The 15766-nt window shown below is 37.3% G+C and overlaps 1 protein-coding gene across 2 annotated transcripts in view; it reads left to right on the plus strand.

Moving 5' to 3' along the window:
- LOC107726101 (uncharacterized) overlaps window positions 1-15766 on the plus strand; it is a 57504-nt gene that overhangs the window by 32906 nt on the left and 8832 nt on the right. For both annotated transcript variants that reach the window (XM_016535589.1, XM_016535590.1), the window contains 4 exons: window positions 951-1051; window positions 7565-7631; window positions 8777-8823; window positions 10296-10446. In XM_016535589.1, coding sequence (XP_016391075.1) covers window positions 951-1051; window positions 7565-7631; window positions 8777-8823; window positions 10296-10446 — 366 coding nt within the window. The remainder of the gene's footprint in view (window positions 1-950; window positions 1052-7564; window positions 7632-8776; window positions 8824-10295; window positions 10447-15766) is intronic.

Genomic DNA, 15766 nt, shown 5'->3' on the forward strand with positions numbered 1-15766 from the left:
TTTAGTCTTCAGTGTCACATTTTTTTTTTTTTTACTGTGATGACATTTACTATGATTTTTAGTGATGAAATCACTTAACTTTTTTTGTATAAAGTTACACTACTGTTCAAAAGTTTATGGTCAGTAAGCGTAATATTTTTTATATTTTTGTATGAATGATTCTTATGAACAATAGCGTAATACAGAAAAGGTTAGTTTATTACAGTAAAATCATGTTAACATGCATATCATTTACGTCTTTTGGCAAAACTGTTGAAACCAGAATTATTTTGATGTCTCGTATTGGCTCTTTTCACTTCCATCCTACGTTTCTCACTGTGACCCAGATCTTCCTTAAACTTTAACCCAGTGGAACTGCTTCCCTTTAACTCCGTATTAACCAACCACTTCAAAACTGAGAAAGTTGGTGACCCCGATTCTCTGTTCCTCAGCAGGCGGCCCAAACCTGCCAGTATTTTACGTGTCATGATGATCAGGCAGTTTTCTCATGAGACCAGCTTATGACTTTTTTCGAGGTCAGAGGTGAAAGAGCAGAGAGAGAAAAGATAAATATTGTTAGAGGGGCTCCTTTTAACCACTGTATTAGTTGCATGCTTTGCTTTCCTGCACCGCTTTGTATGTTTACTCTGAAGATCATTGAGGGGCTCAAGTGTGGCGTCCATGGTAATTACATTACAGCGATTCTTGGTGTCGAGAGAGATCATTCAGGGGTGAGAGTCACGTCCTGCTGTGTCGGAACTATTTATAGTGTCTTTATAGTCCATGAGTTATGAATCACCTCAGTGTTTGCAATGGGAAAATGTAATGGAATAGAGGTACTTCACCAATTTCACAGGTCTCACAGGAGTTTTCTGAATCACTAACAAGCAAAGCAAATTCAAGTGTGAAAATGCCTAGTATGATTTCTGTGAGGTCATCCACGCTCAATTTTCTCGCTTTCTCGCTCTCAGGACTATCTTGGCTGCATTATTGACTGTGGCGACTTGCCTCTCAAACCCGAGGAGGTCAGCACCCTCTTCTGCAACATCGAGGACATCTATGAGTTTAACAGGTGGGTGTCTTCATTCTTGATGTCTGTCTGGGTGGCAGCGGTGTCTGTTGAATTTGTCTCAAACACAATGACTGGCCTGGGTCCTGGTCTGTCCCACCATGAGGGACAGTGTGCAGATGTCTGCCAAGAGCGAGTATACGCCATTTCTGATGCACTCCAGCAGACTGTCCCTGGACTGTTGTAGTTGATCTGGAATGCTCTTCAGGAGACGTTTTCTCAGCCGTCGTCATAACTTAAGCTCTTTTTAAAAGACATGCAGCATATGGTTTATTACATTGCGACTTCATGCATGGTCCACCGAACAATTTAGTCAGTCTTGTTATGTGTCTGTTTCACACTGTTTATTGCAAATGACACTCAGTGTTTATTTCAGACTCGTACGCATGGTTTAGCCCAGAGGTTTCTAGTTGGTGGGTCGCTGCTACTTGCCACTCACATATCCTGTTTTTACATAATTCTCTTTCTTGGTTCACCTCCACTCCACATCATCCCTCTAATGACATTAGGCAGTTTCGAAATTGAACATGGCGCCTTACTGCCAGCTCTTGTGGGAAATGATCTTGGCTGTGCTTCAAACAGAAAATCTTAAAAACTCTTGGGTGTCCTCATGACCTTATTTAATATAACTTCCTTTAATAAAATGGCAGGAGTTTTCTTCCCATCGCAGCAGCTTTTGGCCTCTGCTTGAGATTATATTGGCATGTAATGAGTAGAATGAGTTATTAGTTTTTAGGAATACCATTCTTAAAGGGATAGTTCACTTATAAATAAATGATCTTTCATAATTTACAGTTTGTAGCATCCACAGGCTGTCAAGCTCCAAAAAATGACAAAAAAGCACCATATAAGCAGTCCATACTGTATTACTACATTACTTTTTAAAAAGTTTGGGGTCGGTAAGCTTATTTATTTGCCTCTAAATGATTAAATTTTTTTCTTATGTGTTTAAAGTGTCTTATACTCACCAAGGCTGCAATTATGTGATTAAAATTACAGTAAAAACAGTAAAATTGTGAAATATTATCGCAATTTAAAATAACTGTTTTCTTTTTTAATATATTTAAAAATGTAATTTATTCCTGTGATGGCAAAGCTGAAATTTCAGCATCATTACTCCAGTCTTCAGTATCACATGATCAGAAATCATTGATATGCTGATTTGCAGCCTAAAAACATTTCTTATTATTATCGATGTTGAAAACAGTTGTGCTGCTTAATATTTTGGAAACCGTGATAATGTTTTTTTTTTTTTTTTTTAGAATTCTTTAATGAGTAGAACGTTCAAAAGAACAGCAACTTTTATTTATAAATCTTTTGTAACATTGTAAATATCTTTACTGTCACTTATGATCAAATAAATGTGTCCCAGTTGAATTAAAGTATTTATTTCTTTGTAAAAAAAAAAAAAAAAAAAATTTTTTAAATATAAATATTTTCAAATATCTTTACTGTCACTTTTGATTTTTTTATTTTAATTGACCTTGTTGAATTAAAATATTAATTCCTTTGTATAAAAAAATATCAAACTTTTGAACAGTAGTTTGTATATTCCAATTCATCTGAAGCCATATGCTATATTTACGTGATTAATAGACTGAAATTTAAGTCACTCTAAAATTAATTCAAATCATTCATTTAACTCAGCATGCAGCCCTCAAATCATATGAGAATGAATAATGGCTGAAATTTGGTCTGTTCATCCCACAAAGCTTCATGTTTATGAAAAACAGGGAGTTGGAAATTATTCAATATTTCTTTGATTGTGTTCAGGGAAAGAATAACAGCATGTGGGTTTGTAACGACAAAGATGGTGAGTAAATGATGACAGAATTTTCATTTCTGAGTGAACTACCCCCTTAAATCAGCTCTAGTGCCTCTGTAGTTGTTAAGACTATATAAAATGAATGACTGACCTTGTTCTTCCCCTCTTTCTTATAGTTTAAACACACAAAGGCTCTCTCTTTGTCTGTTCTTACTCTTAAAAGCCCTCTGCTCATTGCTGTAGAATGTAGCCCCTGTATTCAGACTTGATTCTGTTGAGTCTACTTTCTTGGCACCGGTCAGAGCTTTAGGACACATACAGATGTCATGTTCCTCTTAGCCAAAGCAGCCGGGCTCCGAGGTAGAGCTCAGGCCCCTGTGGTGAACGAGCCACACATGACCTGTCAGAGAGTGAGGGTGCAGCCAAGCGAGCAGTGCATCCTGGGACAGCAGACAGGACTTATTTTGTTCCCACAGACATCTGTCCAGTTATAGTGAAGCATTGTAAATTGTGCCTTTGCACTGGAATGCTGCATTTGTCTTTTGCAGCGACTGCAACAGAACAGGCTGTTTTTGCTGGCTTGGGAATCTCCTCTCTATTTTGCAGTGATGAAAACATTCCACTGCTGACTCATTCTTGTGTTTTGCAATAGTTCTTTTAAAACCTTATTATCAGTTCTTATTGTTCTAGGTTTATTTTAGCATTTGTAATCGCACCCTTATGTTTTTTCCCCTTTCTGATGGCCTTAAATGGGTGTTAAAACTTCAGGGTCAGCTACATGGCACATTGTCCTCAGTGACTCTTCAGAATAGACCTTTTTAAAGCCATACTAAATACATAATAAATATACACTTTCAAAACTTTGGGGTTCAAAGTTTTTGAGCTGTTTTTTTTAAAGAAAATAATACTTTTATTCAGCAAGGACACATAAAATTGATCAAAATGACAGTAAAGACATTTATGATGTTACAAATCCCATACTAAATACATAATAAATATACACTTTCAAAACAGCAAGGACACATAAAATTGATCAAAATGACAGTAAAGACATTTATGATGTTACAAATTTCAGTTTTAAATAAATGTAGTATTTTTGTACTTGAACTTTGAACTTTCTATTCATTAAAATAATCCTGAAAAAACACCATTTCCACAAAAATATTAAGAAGAACACTGATAATAATAAATGTTTATTAAGCCCAAAATAAGCATATTACAGTGATTTCTGAGGGCTCATTTGACCCTGAAGACTGAAGACCGAAGACTGGCTGCTTAAAATTCAGCTTTATCATCACAGTAATAAAAATATATTAAAATAGAAAACAGTTATTTAAATTGTAATACATTTTCACAATATTATATTTTTTTATCAAACAAATGCAGCCTTGGTGAGCATTTGCATTTGCATAATTTGATAAAAATTACAGCTTGATTTCAAATGACAAAAAAATATTCTGCTCAAAAGTTTTTTTTTTATACGTCACATTTTATCTTAAGTTTGTCTCTTAAATAAATGTAGTATTTTTGTACTTGAACTTTGAACTTTCTATTCATTAAAATAATCCTGAAAAAACACCATTTCCACAAAAATATTAAGAAGAACTGTTTCGAACACTGATAATAATAAATGTTTTTTGAGCCCAAAATAAGCATATTACAGTGATTTCTGAGGGCTCATTTGACCCTGAAGACTGAAGACCGAAGACTGGCTGCTTAAAATTCAGCTTTATCATCACAGTAATAAAAATATATTAAAATAGAAAACAGTTATTTAAATTGTAATACATTTTCACAATATTATATTTTTTTATCAAACAAATGCAGCCTTGGTGAGCATTTGCATTTGCATAATTTGATAAAAATTACAGCTTGATTTCAAATGACAAAAAAATATTCTGCTCAAAAGTTTTTTTTTTATACGTCACATTTTATCTTAAGTTTGTCTCTTAGGTAACCAAGCACACTAACGTAAGAAAAAAAACATTTCATCACAACCATGGGACAGTCATATATTTTTTTTAAATGTATAATACATTTTCATAATAATTACATAATAATTTTAAAAAAATATTTTCATATTTTATTTTTAATGATATAAGTATGCATAAATATTTTTTTCACTTGTTATTTTTTTCACATTTTCAGTTTTTTCTATAATGAATTTTCAAAAGGCTTCCAAATCTTTTTTTGTGATTTTAATGATTTTAATGAAATTTGTTACTTCGAGGTTTTACTAATGGGTAATAAAAGATTTCTAAAAATGGGACACCCTATGTTGCAAGTACACAAGTGTGCCATTTCAGTCAGGACCATTGAGAATAATTTTTTAAAAATATTTTCATATTTTATTTTTAATGATATAAGTATGCATAAATATTTTTTTCACTTGTTATTTTTTTTCACATTTTCAGTTTTTTCTATAATGAATTTTCAAAAGGCTTCCAAATCTTTTTTTGTGATTTTAATGATTTTAATGAAATTTGTTACTTCGAGGTTTTACTAATGGGTAATAAAAGATTTCTAAAAATGGGACACCCTATGTTGCAAGTACACAAGTGTGCCATTTCAGTCAGGACCATTGAGATACACTTTTATTTGCCCAGACAGATTTCCTCCATTAAGTGAGACCGCAAAAACCTTTACCTCTTTTGTGTGCTCATACGGGATCACGCCTGTCAGTTTACCATGCATTTACTTCATTTTGGATTCAAATACACCTTAACACTGCGGACAGACACTGTTCATTTCTTAATAAAGACAAATCTGGTTTTCCCTAAAGCACACATCTCACTGTCCTCGTGTCTCCCCACTGTCTCACTGTCTGCTTTGATCTCGTTTGAGAGAAATAATGGGTGTAGATTTGTCCTGAGGATTTGTATATTGCATAAAAAAGAAGAATGACTGTGTGAATTTCCCCCACCATGATGCTGTGTCTCCAGCAAAAATAAAAGCTTGACTGCTGTGGGAAATACGAGTTAGATGAAAGGAATCGTAATGTAGCGAACTTCTGTTTGAGTTATACACACCATGTTAATGGATGAATGGTGGGAGTAGGACAAAAGAAAGGGATGAGACGAGGAGGAGAGTATGAATCGAGACAAGACGACAACTTATGAGTCGAGTCCAAAAAACAGAAAGGGTGAGGTGAAGACTGAATGGGACAAAGGGAATCGCATTTTTTTTTTATATGCAGGGCATCTTGCAGGTAACTCCCTGTTTTTGGTCATATGAAAATAAATATGTTGGACTTATACATTTTTTTGCTGGTGTTTATTGGAGTTTGTTGTACTACATGGATTTGTAGCCAATTCTGACATGGTCAAAGAACCAATCTGGTGTCTTAATGTCTTAAATTTCTAATTTTTCCTCAAGTAATACCGCAAACACTTTTGTATGTACTTTATCTGGCAAAGAAGAACCTGGGAAAGTATTTAGCATGCACGTAACACACATATTTCAAGTCTCAAACTATTGGTCCGCCAACACTTTCCTGGGATTTGAGTGAAGGGGCCAAAACCTCACAAGATTTGCCAAGATCTAATTGAATCCAACTTATCTACTACAGTTCGGACTAGAAAGCAGATGCTTGTGGCTTTGAATCGATAGTAACGTCTTTATTGTTTTACAATTCCAAATGACGGAACTATGTGTTGTTATTATGCCACACCTTTCAAGACAATCAAGTCATCGTTCGGGAACATCCCATCCCTACAGGCACCTCAAACACCAAGCTCTTTGGACAATCCAAGAAAGCATGCATGAACTCAATTCAATTTCCTTTATAACCACAGTGAAGTCCCCCTACCACAAAGGTCAGCCACTAAATGAATTTCGTCTTCAGAGGGGAAGAGAGGATGATGAAGGCTGGAGTGCTGCGGTTTCCTTCCGAACTTTTCCCCTCAGCCACATGAAGTAAAGTCCATAGTGTTTAGAGAGTGTCACGTTGTTTTCTTTCACGATATAGAAGGAGGGTTTCCCTTGAGACTGACGAGCCTGGTGGTTTGGGGGCCTCTTGGGAGTTTCGCTAATGGACTGAATGAAATATGGCGTGCCTGGTCGAGCCGTCATATTTCTTTCGTTCAACCCTTCCTTCAAAATACAGTCAGGGAATGTCAAACCACTCATCCTCGGTCGAAAAAGTCCCACCGGCCACAAGAGATCATATCAACTTCATAACACTTGAGGGAAAATCCATTTGATTCCATCTTGTGTTTGAGTTACAATAGAGATTGTTTCACTAAACCAAGCCCAAGCTTCCTTTATTGCATTCCAGACACTGTTACTAGCCAATATAATTCAAAATCGATGTTTTCCATTGATTTACTACCTGAAATGAGACTTTTCCCCACTAGAAGAATGCACTGCAGAAAGGTTTTCAATTTTGACTGTGGGGATATTGGGGTATGTTTGGAGGAAATCGAGCCAAAATGAGAGGTATCCCATCTGTGTGCATTTAAGCAATGGTTTGGTCTAAATGATAAAAAAGAAATGAATGCTGTTTGGAAACGCAGGCCGGAGTTGGAGCCCGTTCCAGTCAAGAGTGTCCTCTTGAAACTCCAGTCCCAGATGTTTCCTCAGAAAGGGAATAACATCATTTAGACAAAGACATAGTCCAAGTCTCATGTCAGAAACCTGGTCTTCATATGCCACTCGATTAATTTGTCAGCTTACAAATGCTTTTGTGAGAATATGTGAGCAGGAATACATGTGTCATGCACCAAAACTGACTCGATTCTTGTTTTTTACAGTGAGCTTTTAGAAGATCTGGAACGTAGTCCACATGCAGCAGCCATAGCAGAGTGCTTTGTGGAGAGGGTAAGCACATGACTTAGTAAAATATACATTTCTTCCTGTTCCTTCCACACAATGCACGTATCTCAAGACAAGGAGTTTGTGTTTTAATGCACGTCATTCTAGAAGTGTTGTCTAAGGAAAATCCAGTTTTGTTACATTTTTTTAATCTTGGGGCCCTCGCTTGGCAGTATGGCAGAAGCACACAGATATATTTGGGCCAGAAAAACAGATGGACTCTGTGAAACGAAACCTAAACATATCAGCAAACAGCATTGAACTTTTAACACATGCACACGTCAGCTAAGTGCATTTGCAGACACTTTTGGCGTTCTTGTCTCCACACCACAATGACACAACAATGAGCAGACCAGGCTGGGATGGGAACCAGACAAGGACATCATTGTTTGGCGTGCTAGAGAGGTCGAATGTGCTCACGGCTCTTTCTGCAAAGATTTGATTCATGGTTTGAAAGAAGGAAATCATTCTTTACCTTTAAATCGCCTGAGGCTGTGTCTCTATCTCAAGCACCAAGACCCAATGTTTACCTCCTGCTGAAACGGCCACTGTTAGGATCAATTAGGGCTGGCCTAGGAAGCAGAGAGTACATTCGATTAAGCCATTACCGGTGGGTTATTTTGAGGGTTTAGCTCAATTGAACCTTCTCTAATGTTGTCTCAAAGTCAGGTTTTTCCCCATAATCTCTGCAACATCAAAAAAAAGAAAACTTGTTCCAAATCAAGCAGTGCCTCTAGACTAGATATCAGGCTCCAAATAGAGCAGAACATATTAGATGTGTTTACATGCTCGTACAGATGTAACTCAGCGACTGTAACTCTGCATCTGCTGAGCTGCCCATATCTGGTCAGATCTGGGAATATTGGCCATTGCCAGAGCAGATGATGGGGTTTACTTGATTGGCTTGTTTTGGTACTGCTTCTGTTTTTGGTACACAAACATTTAGTGGAAAAATCTCCCACATACTGCCAAGTGAATACCAGTCTAGATTGTGCCATTTTTATTCGTCTGTTATATTTTTGTCTGGTTTCATAACTCTGAACTCTCTGTATATTTTAGATGTCCATAGTTAGTAGTGTACTTTTGTTCATAGAATGAAAGCATTATCTTTGAAGTCACTGTAACAATTTATGATTTTGTTTTTTTTTTAGAGTGAAGCTTTTGACATTTACACCATATACTGCATGAATTACCCCAAGTAAGTGAAGAATATTTCTATTCCTCTGATATGATCATTAAAGTACCATTCAAAAGTTTGGAGTGTGTGTGTTGAATAAATGAATACTTTTATTCAGAAAACATTCAACAAAAATGACAGTAAAGACATTTATAATGTATTTCAATGTATTTCTGAAAAAAAACAATGTATCATAGTTTTCAACTTTGATAATAATTAGAAATGTTTCTTGGGCACCAAATCAGCATATTAGAATGATTTCTAAAGGATCATGAGAAAACTGAAGCCTGGAGTAATGAAGCTGAAAATTCAGCTTTGCCATCACAGGAATAAATTACATTTTGAGATATATTCAAATGGAAATGCAATAATATTTCACAGTACACTCTTAAAAATAAAAGTGCTTCACGATGCCATAGAAGAGTCTAAATGGTTCCATAAAGAACCTTTAACATCTGAAGAACCTTTCTGTTTCACAAAAGGTTCTTTGTGGCGAAAGGTTCTTCAGATTATAAAAAGGTAAGAAAGAGATGGTTCTTTAAAGAACCTTTGACTGAATGGTTCTTTGTGGAACCAAAAATGGTTCTTCTATGGCATCGCTGTGAAGAACCTTTTAAGCACCTTTATTTTTAAGAGTGTATTACAGTTTTCACTTTATTTTTGATCAAATAAATACAACCTTGTTGAGCATAAGAGACACAAAACAAATGACAATTGATTAAATGTATATTTAAAACTTATTTTAACTGTATATATAGCATTTTGAACTGACGAAATAGTTAAAAACCTTAATTGCTCCACATGTATCCCTGAAAACTCTGTTGCATAATGATAAAAGTATGTGGCATTTTTGTGGACAACATAATTAGAATCATGTGATGTATAGTCATGTAAGATATTTTTGATGAATGTCATGTGGTTTTAATTGGTCAGTGTTAGCTATATGTCTAGTAGAAAAATTAGACATATCAGAGGCAAACATGCCTGGGTGATGACTACTTGGAAATACTTTTCAGCCCCTCTCTTAGTATTCCCATGGGCCTCTGGTACAGCAGCAGCAGATGTTCTGCTAGAGCTGATTCTGATCCACCTTTAGAGAATTAGCTGTTGCATATTAATGCAAATAACTCTGCAGTTACTCAGATTCTTAAAAGAATATTTATTATAAAGTATTTTTATTAAGTATTTTATTATAAATGTTATAAGGCAGTACACAATATATATGTAACTAATGGTGGTGAAACAAAAACAAAAAACATTGTATGAAAATGTACGAAACAGGAGGTCGCACAAAAACAAATATTTCTGAGTTGCATTTAATATTCGGAGACTGAGTGTTTTGTAAGTGCATTTGTAGGTTTACACAGCCACCAGCTGAATGCATTACTGCAGGCTTTAGGATAAGATGAAGTGCTGTCAGGCAAAGCTGCCAAACTGATGAGTCTCCCAGTAGACCACCCTGCTTAAATGTCTTCCTCCCTGTTTCCGTCCAGCTCAGTAACAGTCCTGCGGGACTGCATGAAGAACGAGAGCCTGGTGCGCTTCTTCCAGGAAAGGCAGGCCACTCTGTGTCACTCATTGCCTCTGGAGACTTACCTGCTAAAACCGGTGCAAAGGATTCTTAAATACCACCTCCTGCTGCAGGTCAGTGGAGTACAGTGCCTTAAATCTGATCCTTTTTTTTTTTTTTCAAAATGATATGTTTTTTGCTGGAAGATGGTGTAGCTATGGCATCTGCTAGCAGGGGCAAATGGGGCCATGCTAGTAAACTTGAAAACAGATGCGTAACACTTGTCAGACTGTACAGCTGATCTGTTGTCGCCCCCTTGTGGTAGGAACTATCCAAACACTTTGATAAAAGTGATCCTGGGTATGAGGTGGTGGAAGATGCCATTATAACCATGACAGCAGTTGCCTGGTACATCAATGACATGAAGAGGAAACAGGAACATGCAGTCAGACTGCAGGTAATCGCAGCCATCAAATGCTCCCTATGACTTTTTACAGAATCAAATATTCTGTAACTCTGCAATTAATTCTGTTGCAAATGCAAACGTTACTTCTTTTTATAGGAGATTGAGAGCTTGTTGCTGAACTGGACTGGGCCTGATCTCAGTGGTTTTGGAGAGCTGGTACTTGAAGGCTCCTTCCGAGTTCAGCGTGTGAAAAAGGAAAGAGCATTCTTTCTTTTTGACAAAATGCTTCTCATTGCCAAGAAGAGGCTGGATCATTTCATATACAGCACTCACATCTTTGTAAGTCATCATCATTTGTGATCAGATTTCAGTTCTAAATCTACTATATATCTACAGTTGGAGTGTAGCATTTTACTTAAAGGATTTATGATATGCAAAACTCATGTTTTTCTCTTTCTCCCTCTCATCTTTGAAGTGCTGTAATCTGCTCTTAGTGGAAAACATGAAGGATCCCCTCTGTTTTAAGGTGTCTGACCAAACGATCCCAAAACAGCAACACATTGTTCAGGTAAAATATTTAAAATGCACATCAGACAGGCAACTTCATTACTGTCTGGAACACTTTGCAGTTGCATTACTTGTTTTGTGTTAAAAGTGATGAAAAAGGCAATGATGGTAATGAGAATCTAAAAACCTTACTATACTTCTCTGTAGGCTAAAAACCAGGAGGAGAAGCGGCTGTGGCTACATTACCTCAAAAGGATGATAGTGGAAAACCATCCTGCATCCTTACCCCAAAAAGTAAGAGTTTTTTTATGTCAAACTATGCATCATTGTGTCAAGGATAATGTACAGTCAAAATTGACCAACATTTTGTGTTCAGCTAGTTCAGTTATACATAGTGTACAGATGGACACCAGAGCACTAAATATCTATTTATAACATGTTTTCCAGGCAAGGCAGGTTCTTGGTGACAACTTCTGTCAGTGTAAGTATTCTTTGCATTCTTGTAATTTTGAACTGTTGCTTGTGGCAGTGAGTGTGACTTGCTGTGGAGTATTCATGTTATGTATCACACTCAGCCCCACAGTTTGATCAGGAGCCAATAAGAAAACAAATGTCTTCTCCACGACTGGACGATGTTCATAACTACCACAGAGGAAGAAGGCAATCAGGTCTGGCATGTAGTGTTCATTAGAATACCTTAAAATGCCAAACCGCACTATTTCAAATACTCATAAAAGTGAACTTCATAACTCCTGACAGAGCCACCAGAGTTCATCTACACCCCTGAGAAAGCCAAGAAAAGCCTTCCACTCCTCCTTGAGGGTAGCCTGCCATACAAGCGTGGGAGGAGACAGTCTGGTGAATATAATCTAATCTCAGATTTGTAAAACGGGCATCAAATGATTAAGTTCTAAAAATATTTAGCTTTTTTTTTTTTTATATTTCAGTATATTTCAGTATTTTCTATTGTATTTGTTTTATAGGTTTATTATTTATTTATTTAGTGTTGTTTAAGTCATATTGATGCTGGCACCAAATTAAAATCCTTGTAAAGTTGTAAAGTTTCTAAAGTTTAAAGTCTAAAATCTAATCTTTATATGCCTCAAGCACCTGCCAAAGATATTGAAGTTGCGTTCCAGCAAAGTGGTGAGTGTAGACTTTAGTTCTTTCACTTTCTATAAGTTTGTTATCTTGTTGTTCTTTCATCAGTAATGATATTATTTTGAAAGTGTATGTGAAAAAGTAAACATTTGAAACCACTTTAAAAAATAAATCATTTTTGTTTCTATTTTTCTTTTTCCAATCTGCCATGGCTTCACTGCTCATGGAATCCAGGTTCTTTAAAGGTGTGAGAGGATTTTACTTTCTTACATTAAACATTTATATAACATACAGCCTTAATTCTATCATTTTTGCAACGTAATGCAACCTTGTAGCAATAGGTTTTGTTTATACTTTTTGTATCACAGCTGTGATAAAATGTTGTTCTAAGGTCCAAAATTACATGATTTAAATTTTTGTATATCTATGCTTCTGTCAATTTAATGGGTTTTCAGGCTGGCAGTGAAGGGGAGTTGTGCCCACAGGCTGATAGCATGGGCTCTTCAGGCAGTACCAGTACTCTGGCATCCTCTGTCATTGAAGTTGAATCTGGCCGTGATGATCTGGCTTTATGTCAGGACGAGGATGACATGACCCCACTCGCTCCACCACCAACACTGTCCATTACTGAGGAAATCATGCAGTTCATTAATGAGAGCCGTGCTCGACAAGGCATGGCGGAGTTAACATCTGAAGTGGTACATATAGCACATTTTGACACCTAAAACAATATGCCAAGACAGTAATTGCTGTAGTAACTCAACACAATGCTTCATTGCTATTGGTATACACATTGACATCAGTGACTTTGTAGTAATAATGCTGTTAATGTAAGCTTCTAGTCATAAGAAAATGGCATTTTGCTCATTTTTTGTTTTCCACTGTGCCAGTTGACTCCAGAGTCCCCGGAAGTCCAGCCATCAGAGCCACAGCAGCTAGATGAATCCAAACCACTAATAGCTGAGGTGGATGAAAATAAACATCAGACCAACGATACCAAAAGATCAGAGGCAGAAGAAACGCTGGTATATGGGTCAGACAAAGACGAGGACAGCCATCCATCATGTGAAGCAAATGTTGCTCCACCAGAGGAGCTTGAGGAAGCATCATCACTATTGCAGACCTCCAAAGAAGTGAATCAATCAGGAGAGTTGACATTACCAGAGCCCAGTCATAGTGAATCATCAAAACCAGAAATGGTGAAGGTCACAGGTGAAAAGGGGGAAAAAGACACTGTTAGTAAAAGTGCAGAACCTCATTTATCTGACAATTTGGACAAAACCACTGATGACACAGCATGTGCGGCTAAGTCAGCTTGTGCTCACATTGCTACTGCATTAAAAGCAACTGACAGCTCTCTTGTCCCCAAAGCAGAACCTGAGCAAAAACTAACCAAAAGTGACAAGCAAATTATTGAGAAGATACGCAGCTATTATGAGGCAGCGGAGGCAGGTGTCGAGGAGGGTCAGACAGCCCGAAGAAACAGCATCTCTCATATTCCTGCTGGATTAGTGAAAGATTCGGTGTCTCGATTAAATGTTTGTGTTCGCCAAGACAGTCTACTTGAGCCTGAGAGTAGCCGCTCAGACTGTGTTGAAACTGACGCAGCATCTTCATTACTCCCAACATCAGACCAAGTTGACCAGAATTTCAGCCATGAGGAATCTGCTGATACAGCCATTTCTCTTGCACATTCAGATGTTATCCAAGAACAAAAAGAATTATTAAACAACAAGACTGCAGATAAAAAAGATGAAGATATTTGTGAGTTCAGTCCCTGTATGGAACTCTGGAAGGAGAAAGAAAGAACTGGCCAAGAATCTCTGAAAGTCCCTTTCTCAAAGGAAAAGAGCTGTGGTGAAGATACAGTTGCTTCTGAGGAAAACAAGCAGCATAAACATGATCATTCACAATGCGATCCAGACACTTCAGACACATCTAATCTGCAGACGAAAGAGACAGCGGATACATCTTTTCAATATGGAAGTAGAACAAGAGCTAGCATGTCCTCTCATGGAAACCTGGATAGCCTTCCCAGTCAGATTAAAGTTGGCCGATGGTCTCGTCATGGCAAGGTGGTAACGTGTAGTCGTACCCTTTATGAAGGAATGGAAGAGGTACCAGATTTAGTTTTTTTTGATGGTGGACCAGTCAATCAATGCTTGGTAGAAAACTCAGAAAAGATTCTTAATAAAGTGCAAATGCTTGCACGCATGTACACAGCAAAAGCAAGCAGCATGAAAGTACCACTACACCAGAAGAAAACACGAGTGAGTAGGGCAGCATGGTCAGTGGAGGGAAAAGGGAGCACTTCACCCAAGTCTCGGCAAGTACAGCTACACCAGGGGGATATAAGGATCCTAAATCAGCCCACGGGTGAGTTCATAATCCATATATAATTCAATTATGATCTTGTGTGATATTATTCTACTCATTATTTTAAAATGTTGCCTATTGTTTTGTTGCAGAAGAATCTTCAGTATCAACACCTCCTGAACCTTTTGGTCACATAATTTTAAGGGAGAAGTTGTCTACAACATATCACCAAGAAAATGATTGTAATCTCATTGGACCCCCAGATGAGATCTCAACAAATGGATCTAATTCACTGTATTTTTCATGTGCTGAATCCTCTGCTACTTCATTAACAACTGTTATGGAATCACAGGTCTCTGTAATATCAGACCATAGAGAAAGCTCCTTAGAAAAATGTGAGTCTAAAGTACAAGAGGGCGATCAATCCTTGTCACTTTCAACTTGTTCTGGAACTCAAGTCCAAGTTGAGCCAGAAATGCCATCCAACCTAGCCAGGTTTCCATTGGACAAGCATGCTGACATTGTACTGCAGTCCGTTCAGGAGAACCATTCATATGCTGTGGACAAATCCATTGCAATAAATAGGACGGAAGAAAGACAGACATTGCAAGAAGAGAAACCTGCTTTTGTGAGAAATTCTGGACCAAGTAGTGAACTTTTTATTGACTCACTATTCATTAAACATTTAGAAGAAGAGATTCACAGTGTAGAGGAGAAAAGGGACTTAATTGTACAGCACTGTGAAAGCATTTTGTCCATTGATGATAAACAAGATGAAATACATACAGGACATTTGAATTCCAAGCAGGCCCGGGCTGATACTGAAGCCACTAGCATGGAGGAAATAACACCTGTAGTGTCCTCTGTTAGTGAAGTAGGTGCATATCCCCCATTACAGTCAGCAGCCTCCTCGAAAGTCATCTCTGAAGGATCAGAGCATTCATACCCTTTAGCCCAGTTGCAGGATGATGCAACTAGCCCTACACAACTGACACCTCTGCTTGGTTCATGTTGCAAGTGTAGTCCACTGGATGTTAAATCCAAAGAGGACCCGAGCAATAATTCAAAGACTTTGAGCCCACCCTCTACACCCCCTGTAGGTGGACCTTCTTTGGATGAGCTTC

The sequence above is a fragment of the Sinocyclocheilus rhinocerous genome, unplaced genomic scaffold (genome assembly GCF_001515625.1).
Source record: "Sinocyclocheilus rhinocerous isolate Xijiao unplaced genomic scaffold, SAMN03320098_v1.1 scaffold816, whole genome shotgun sequence".
Lineage (NCBI taxonomy): Eukaryota > Metazoa > Chordata > Actinopteri > Cypriniformes > Cyprinidae > Sinocyclocheilus > Sinocyclocheilus rhinocerous.